The 8,532-nt window shown below is 51.5% G+C and overlaps 1 protein-coding gene across 1 annotated transcript; it reads left to right on the plus strand.

The window, feature by feature from the left end:
* Positions 1-6,806: 6,806 nt before the first annotated feature.
* LOC309448705 (olfactory receptor 14A16-like) lies at positions 6,807-7,766 on the plus strand (the record flags this gene model as incomplete). The annotated part of the gene is made up of 1 exon (XM_082070430.1): positions 6,807-7,766. The coding sequence occupies one exon, from the start codon at positions 6,807-6,809 to the stop codon at positions 7,764-7,766; it is 960 nt and encodes a 319-aa protein (XP_081926556.1).
* Between the last annotated feature and the right edge of the window lie 766 nt (positions 7,767-8,532).

An 8,532-nucleotide genomic window follows, 5' to 3' on the forward strand; every position in this document is an offset into this window, starting at 1 on the left:
TGCCCTGTGGGACTTCACACTTACAAACCAGAAAGAGTTGGTCAGGATGGAACAGTCAGGGATGGGAAAGTGGAGCTGAGGCTCCTGGGAGATGATCACAAGGCCAAGAGCAGGATTTCAGGAGAGCAAGATTTGGCTGCTGAGGGACCTGCTTGGGTCCTATGGGATATGACCTTGGTGTCTGCAGAGCTTTTCTCTCCCATTTCCTCCCTCCTCTCTCCCACCTGCTGTTGTGCAGCGTTTTTTACCCTTTCTCAAATACAACATCACAGAGGTGGTGGCAGCATCACTGGGTAGCTCAGATTGGGCAAAGAGTGGGTCCATCATGGAGCCAGTTGAAATCCCCTCTGTCTGATGTCAGTGAAACTCCTGTTGTCCTCTCAGAGGTGACAACTGCAGCACACCCACACTCCCCTGAGACTTTGCCATGTAAAGCCAGTACAGGGTGACAGTGTATTGGGTGTAACAAACTGCTGCATCATGGAGAAGTACTGGAAAAGATCTTCTGTCAGCAACCTGAGGAAATCACCAGTCAAAGAGCAGGTTCCCATGGGAAACTGTAATTGTTCTGACATTCACTGGCATGGCATATTTGCACGTGCAGTTTCAAAGGATCTTGGGCCAACTGCTTAACATGTCTGCTTGATGGGCAACAAGGGTGATTCTCGCCTGGATTGGGATCTGGGAAAAAAGGAAACCCTGGTGAGGGATGTGAACATCAGTGTCCACCTTGTCTGTTTTAGAGCAGGACACAGTGGGGTCCCAGGCACCAGAGGGGAGGGAGGAAGGCCAGCAGCAGAGCACAAGCTGGGGGATGGTGGGCAAGGTGGAGACATGGAAGAAGATCTGAAGGGTGAAGGAGCTCAGAAAATCTGATAATCCTTACAGGACATCCTGCTCCAAGCACAAGAATGATCTCCCCAAGCACACATGAAAAGAAGCAGTTATCTTGTGAGGCTGCTCCTCTGAACTGACGGAGCTCCAGGGCACAAAGGCAGCACACAGGAGGTGGGAGCAGGGGAAGCTGCAAAGGAGGAATTTAGAAACCTTGTCCATGGATGTGGGGATGATGCCAAAGCTGCTCTGGACTTGATGCTTGCACGGGGAGGGCAGCAAGATGAGCTGACAGAGCTTAACTTGCAGTAAGAGAATAGACAGGGTGAAAGTGGGCCTGCTGCTGAACTTGATAAGAGTAGAATCAGACAGGACTGAGGTTCTTCATGGCTTCTTTGCCTCCATCTTCACCAGCAAGGTCTCCTGGAACTTGGTTCCTGAAGGCAGGAGTCTGGAGAACACCCAGCAGTGGATGGGGCTCAAGTCAGAGTTGACCTGAGCAAGCTCAGTCACCTTTACAGAACAGGAGATGGGTCACTTGACCAGCTCCTGAACACAAGTATCGCTGTGCTGTGGCACCTGAGATTGCCAGGAACACCCACCTCTTGGTCCAGAGGAGTGTGACTCCTCTTGAGCTGTCCTGGCCTGTCTCCTCACTCACATGGTGATTTAGGCACCCACCTTTCTGACATATTCAGTCTTCATCAGGAGATGCAACACATCAATATGGACTGGAGGCTGCTGATGCCACCTGTTCTGGAAAGGGAGGGAAGGGCGAGCAGGGAAGGAAATAGAAGAAATTTGGCTTAACTGCTATTTATTGTGGAAATGCTCTCTGTTTGGCTATTCCTGAAATCTCTCTAATCATCCACATCAGACTTGAAGCCTTTAGGAAAATGATGCACAAATCCTTGGCATTTAAGAGCTTTTTCGATGTTCATGAGCCCTCTGCTGCCATGATCCTGAACTGCAGATACTGAAAGAATGAACAAACCTCCAATGAAGTGAAAGGCAGAAGCAAACCCCAAGCTCCTGCCATGTCAGCCCTTGATACTTGTTCATCACCAGAATGGCTGAGCCCTGACCTCTGGGACCTGGTGGACTTTTCTCCAATGTTTTTCAAGGCTTTTCCTGTGGTCAGTGTGAGTGTTTTGTGTTTTGGGGTGGGTTTTATGTGAACTACTGTTGCTTTAACTGCAAGTGTTGCTCTAACTGAAACGATTTTCTGTGGAGTTGGAAATACCTATGAGCAAATCACAACTCATCCAGCTTCTTTCTTACACCTGGCAATGGTCACCAGTCACCTCAATGTCCCAGTCCCACACTTGCTTGAATCCCCTATTTGGATCCACACCCCATCACTTCAGGAGGTTCATGCATCCACCAGGCTCATGGATGATTCCTGAGGATCATCCAAGTGTGGGCAGTGTAAGAGAGGAGCAGAGCAGGGTCAGCTCATGGGCCATGACTGAGCACAGCCACCCCAGCAGCAGCCGTTCCCCAACTCCCAGGCACAGCCATGCCCACAGCATGCAAATGTCACTGCCATATGTGATTAGCCCAGAGAGACCTTTCTTCCTTCCATATTCCCAGGAAAACCTTCCTCCTTTTCCAGCCTCAATGATTCCATGATTCTCTGATTCTATGATTTGGGTTAAAACCATTTCAGTTCCATCACCTCCAGCTTCCCTCAGAGGTGGCTGTTGTGTGGCACAACTGTCCTGGCTCTCCAGGCAGGTTGGGCACTGGTTTGGTGCCTGCATTGGCAGTTTTCCCCTTCCTGGGGTAAAAGGCTGTTGAGCAGAGACAGTTGTAGAGATTTGGGTCACAGGGGTTTGCAGCAATCCTGTTAAACTCTGAGCAGGCTGAGCTTTGGAGCCCAGGAAAAATGGAGATGGGCTGAAGGATGTTTGTGAACAGTGGTGCTGTCACTGATAAGAGTAACAGGGAACTCCTTATTCTCACTGATGATGATGATGAACTAAAGCTCTTTAATTTCATTCCTAACAGTCATTCTTGCTTTTCAAAACATCTACCAGACCTGAGCAGTTGTGTCTTGAAAGAAGTTCTTAGAACAATGCTTTTTCTCTGTTTTTTTTTTTTTTTTTGTTTGTTTGGTTGGTTGGTTTTGTTTTGTTTTGTTTTTTGTAATCATATAAAGAATACACCTCTTGGACAGAATTAACACAAAATCATGCATCTTTCATGACTTTTCTCTTTTTTTTTTTCCGTGGTGTGAGGTGTTGTTGGAATAGGAGAACAGTTTCTTTTTGAGACAAAGATGCCAATGAACAGATCCCAGGTCAGTGCAAAGGCCCAAAGGAAGCCAGAATCTTTATGTGTGTGCACTGACACACACTGTCACCTGCATTTCCAGTCTCTGCAGTCCCAACTGTGCAGCAGAGTCTGGAGTTCTGAGCTCCCTTCATATGCCCTGTGTGACATGTGTAAAATGGAACTACCCCAGTCCAATGGCTGGTTTTGATTCCCTTCACAGCCTGAAGCACCACATGGGTCAGGAGACAAGCCAGGATACCCAACCAGGACTCACATGCTCTGCTCTTAGAGTTCAGGTGTTCCCAGGAATCTCTGCAGACATGTCACGACGATCCGTGGGTTAAAGGAGCTGGTCATTGGCCATTTTGAAAAGTGCACACACTGTGTGAGAGCTGCCAGTGGTCAGGGAGTGCCCCCAGTCTCCATGAGCTTTCCAAGATGGTGGAGAGTGGCCTCACTGTGACATCGTCCTGCTGTCCCAGCTCCTGGGATGCTGCCCCTGCTGTCCCATAGACTGGAAAGGATTGAGTAGGTTCCAGTGACCCCTGACTTGATCCCCATCCACTGCTGCTTGTTCTGCCTTTAGTCACAGAGGCCTGGGAGACCTTGCTGGTGAAGAGGGAGGTCAAGAGGACACAGGGATTCTCACCTCTTTCTCTTTTTCTCAGTCGCCATACAGTGACATTGTTTCTCCTTTAATTGTTCCTGCAGTAGTAACAGCTCATTATAGGGCCCTTGAATTGCCTTACAGGTCAAGACTGAGTTTTGATCTGGACTGTTGCTGTGCTTGGCGGCTGCTGTCCTTGCAGAGCAGATGAACTCACTCCTGCCACCCTGCCTGGCAGTTCATTCCATCCGTGTCACAGCTCTGTCTGCAGCACTGACAGCTCCAGCTCCCCAGTCAGGTCCCTGGCTGAGGACATTGCCTCACATCTGGGCTGAGCCACCCCAGCTGTGGCACCAGCCCAGCTCTGACCTGCACAAGAAACCTGGTACCAAGTGTCCAAGAGCCCATGTGTGCAAAGGCTTTGAATCAGAGCACAGACATGACATGGCCAAAGACTGATGGATGTCTCTCTAGACCTAGGAGTGTAAAACCAGAACAAAATGCCTAAAGTCATTCAACTGACGATATTCCTTCCCCATTTTGCAGAAATTAGATAATTTGCTGTAACATTCCTGGTGTCCTGTCTAATGATGGGACAAGAAAATATGATTCTCATACCGATTCTTTTTTTAAAATGAAAAATACAATGCTGGAAAGAAGTGTCTCTGAAGAGGAGAGACAATCAACATCACTGATTACTTCAGCTTCGAAGTTGTGCCTCTGGAGCCCCAGAGACACCTGGAGGAGCCCAGAGGGGACAGAGAAAGGGACATCCTGGGCTGCTCCTGTGGTGCTGAGCTGGGCTGGGCTCCTGGGACACAGGGAGCTCATGGCAGCGGCAGCGCTGCAGAGAGACAGCTCTGCCCAGGAGCAGCTCCTCTGCACACGCAGCAGGGCTGAGGGCTCTGCCTGCAGCACCGAGGGCACAGGAGCCAGGCACAGAGAGATTAAAGGCAATGTGGGGTGGTTGGTTGCTGAGGATTCAAGGAGACAAATCACAGTTCTAACACGGTAAGTCTCTGGCTGTAGGACAATGCAGCTGCATTTCCTGGAAGGAGACCTTTAGCACGATTTACAGGATTTGTCAGGTCTCTCTCGCAGTATCTCTGTTGTAGAGGAGAGGAACACACTCCAGAGCAGGGCTTCCCTGCTGCACTGTCAGAGGGACAGGGAATGACAACAACTTCTGCTGAGGGTGACTGCAGGGGGAGCACCCAGGGGTGCCAGGGCTGTCCTGCAGAGCAGGGTCCCTGTCTGGGGGAGATCCCCACGGTGCTGTGGGGACAAGCTGTGGGGGGAAGGAGCATCCCCGATAAGGGCAGGAAAGGTGCTTCTGCAGTGGAGAGGGTGCTGTGTGGGTCAGGGCTGCTCACAGCTCCAGATCACCTGCAGGATTTTTCTAAGGGGATGCCCCAATGAAAACATCAATGTAAGGATTAGCAGACAGATAAGGAACTTTCCTGAGCCTGTCTTTTCATTTTCCTCTCCCAAGGGGTGTGGCGTGCAGGAAAGGATAAAATGAAAATGAGCTCTCATGCTTAAACAAGTCACTGAGACTCCTGAACTGCAACTCTGAGTGATCAGTACATCTGCCAGAAGGCTCATGACATCCCTTCCCCACCCCTCTGCCTGTGCACAGCACCTGCATCACCTTGGCTGGACCCGTCAGCCTTAGTCTGACCTGTCCTGTTTTCCAGCCTGCAGACAGGAAGATGCCCCCAGGCAGTGCCCTGTGAACAGGCAGGATCTGTAGGGCCAGGGGGAGGGCACAGAGGGTGGGATGGTCTGTGAGCACTGACAGGGAAGAGACATGGACAGGGGAGAATCTCCAGGCAGCAGGGAAATGATCAGAAATGAGAGGAAACCAAACCCGGAATTGTTATGGGAGGGAGAACAGAGAAAAGTCCCTGTGACCCCCTGCAGGTCAGATCCCTCCTGTGAGCAGCCCCCTGGCCTCCTGTCCCACCCAGCAAAGCCTCTGCCCTCAGGGCCGGGGGCTCCAAGGCATGAAGCAGCTCCTGTGCAGCCAGAGCTGCAGTTCCTCTGCAGAGCACAGGGGCTGAGAGCAGCTGCCCGGCAGTGTTGGTGTCTGGGAGGTGGCTGCACAGCTGGGGAAGGGTGACGCTGTCTGAGTGCCCGGCTGCCTCTGCCCTGGCCTCTCTCACACCCACCCTCACCGCATTTTCCTTCTTGCTCCCCTGCTCTGGGTCACTGCTGTTGGGATCTTGTTCTTGCTGTCAGGCTCTCTGGGGATGGCAGTTTCAGCTGCAGAGTCACAGCCTGATCTTGTGGGTCCTTTCCTGCAGGTGTGTCCATGGGCACACGTGTCCCAGCTTTGCTCTGACCTGTGGGCTGTGGGCAATGCAGTCTGTGGGGCTGGGGAATGAGCCGTGTGTGTCCTGGGCTAAGCGTGGGCTGCTGAGACCTTAGGAAAGGGTGAGACCTGTCATGGTCTGAGGTGGATCCCTCTGCTCTCAGCAGTGCCTGGTGGCTTTTCAGGGTAACATGGGAGTGTGATCAGCCTCCGTCTCAGAAAGGTGCCAGCCAAGGGCAGCTGGAGCAGGACAGAGGGACAGAGCAGCTGCCCTCACTCTGCACTGACCCACAGGCATCCTCTGGTCTCGCAGGACTCGCTCTGTTGATCCTGAGTGCAGCAGAAATGCTGAGGGTTTCTGACACCCAACAACACTCCCCAGGGTGGGAGGGGAGAAGGAGCTGTAGAAACACCAAACCTCTCAAACTCCGTTTCTCAGGCCTGGGGGTACAGATGCTGACAGTCCCTTCTGCACCAGGAGAGTTTCCAGCTGACGAAGCTGAACCCCAAGACTGGCCCCTGCCCACCCGATCACACAGGGTCAGGCTGACTCCTCAGGAGCCCCTGGGCAGAGACCCTGCTCTTCATTGCACACTCATCAAGCACCGACGAGGGCTCCAGCCAGGACGTTCTCCTGGAAAAAGAAAAGTGTCTCTTTGTGTGACGGGGTGGGAGGGTCTGTGGGAAATGGTTTAGATAATTCCCAGAGAAGTCTCATCTAAACCTTCACTATCTTTTCCTCCTTGCACAGATCCTCATGCCCACAGGCAGCCAATGTCCAACAGCAGCTCCATCACCCAGTTCCTCCTCCTGCCGTTCTCAGACACACGGGAGCTGCAGCTCTTGCACTTCTGGCTCTTCCTGGGCATCTACCTGGCTGCCCTCCTGGGCAACGGCCTCATCATCACCACCATAGCCTGGGACCAGCACCTCCACACCCCCATGTACTTCTTCCTGCTCAACCTCGCCCTCCTCGACCTGGGCTGCATCTCCACCATTGTCCCGAAATCCATGGCCAACTCCCTCTGGGATTCCAGGGCCATCTCATACTTGGGATGTGCGACACAGCTCTTTTTGTTTCTCTTCTTGATCACAGCAGAGTATTGTCTCCTCACTGTCATGTCGTACGACCGCTACGTTGCCATCTGCAAACCCCTGCACTACGGGACCCTCCTGGGCAGCAGAGCTTGTGTCCACATGGCAGCAGCTGCCTGGGCCACTGGGTTTCTCACTGCTCTGCTGCACACGGCCAATACATTTTCACTGCCCCTGTGCAAGGGCAATGCCCTGGGCCAGTTCTTCTGTGAAATCCCCCAGATCCTCAAGCTCTCCTGCTCACATGCCTACTTCAGGGAAATTGTGTTGCTTGTGGTTGGTGTACTAGTAGCGTTTGGCTGTTTTGTGTTCATTGTGGTGTCCTATGTGCAGATCTTGAGGGCCGTGCTGAGGATCCCCTCTGAGCAGGGACAGCACAAAGCCTTTTCCACCTGCCTCCCTCACCTGGCCGTGGTCTCTCTGTTCATCAGCACTGGCATGTTTGCCTTCCTGAAGCCCCCCTCTATCTCCTCCCCATCCCTGGACCTGGTGGTGTCTGTTCTGTACTCAGTGGTTCCTCCAGCAGTGAACCCCCTCATCTACAGCATGAGGAACCAGGAGCTCAAGGAGTCCATTAGGAAAGTGATTTCATGGGTGTTTGTCAATACTGATCAGCTTTCCATCTCTGCCCACAAATGATGTCTATTTGTATCCCAATGCAGGCCTGTACCTTGTTTTATCCCTTTTACTTCGTTAGCATTACCCATATTGTTATTTATGGTTTTTATGTTCGTATATAATTGTTTGTGTTTAGCTCAGTATCCTGAAAAATGTACCCATTATTAATATTTTTAAAACACGTGAAACTTGTATAAATGTTTTCCTAACACTGTGTCAGAGCTTGGTCTCCAATAGCATCTCCATAATAAAATGACGTCTCCTCTTTGCAGTTCCTCAGTATTTGGTTGTTTTTCTAAAGCTGATCTCAACAACAGGCCCAGGAATTTCACTCAAAAGGGCCTGAGGTCAAAGCTCATTGTCACGTTGGTAGCTGATAGACATCTGAGTTGTGGTGTAAGACACAACCCTTGTTGTCTGTTGACAGTGGAGAAGGGGAGTGGTCATGAGATACAGTCAGACTGGGCTGTCCCAGAGCATGATGGGGCAGAGGACAATCCTCCAGGAGAGGAATCTGGAGCTGCCTGGAGAGCCCATGAGATACACATGGACGGTGTGTGCCTGAGGTAGGCAGTGACTGGAGCCCACAAAGTGAGACATGGCCCAAGGTGGAGTAAACCCATGGCAAAGCACTAAATCCAGGTATCTGCAGGGAAACAAAGATGGAAACAGCCCCCCCCACACAGACCCGTTCCAACAGGGAACAGCACAGTATCACAGTATCACAGTATGTTTGGGATTGGAAGGGACCTCAAAAGATCATCCTCCTGCCCTGACTAAACTGACC

This window comes from Streptopelia decaocto, assembly GCF_964273445.1.
Source record: "Streptopelia decaocto genome assembly, chromosome: 21".
In the NCBI taxonomy this organism is placed as follows: Eukaryota; Metazoa; Chordata; class Aves; order Columbiformes; family Columbidae; genus Streptopelia; species Streptopelia decaocto.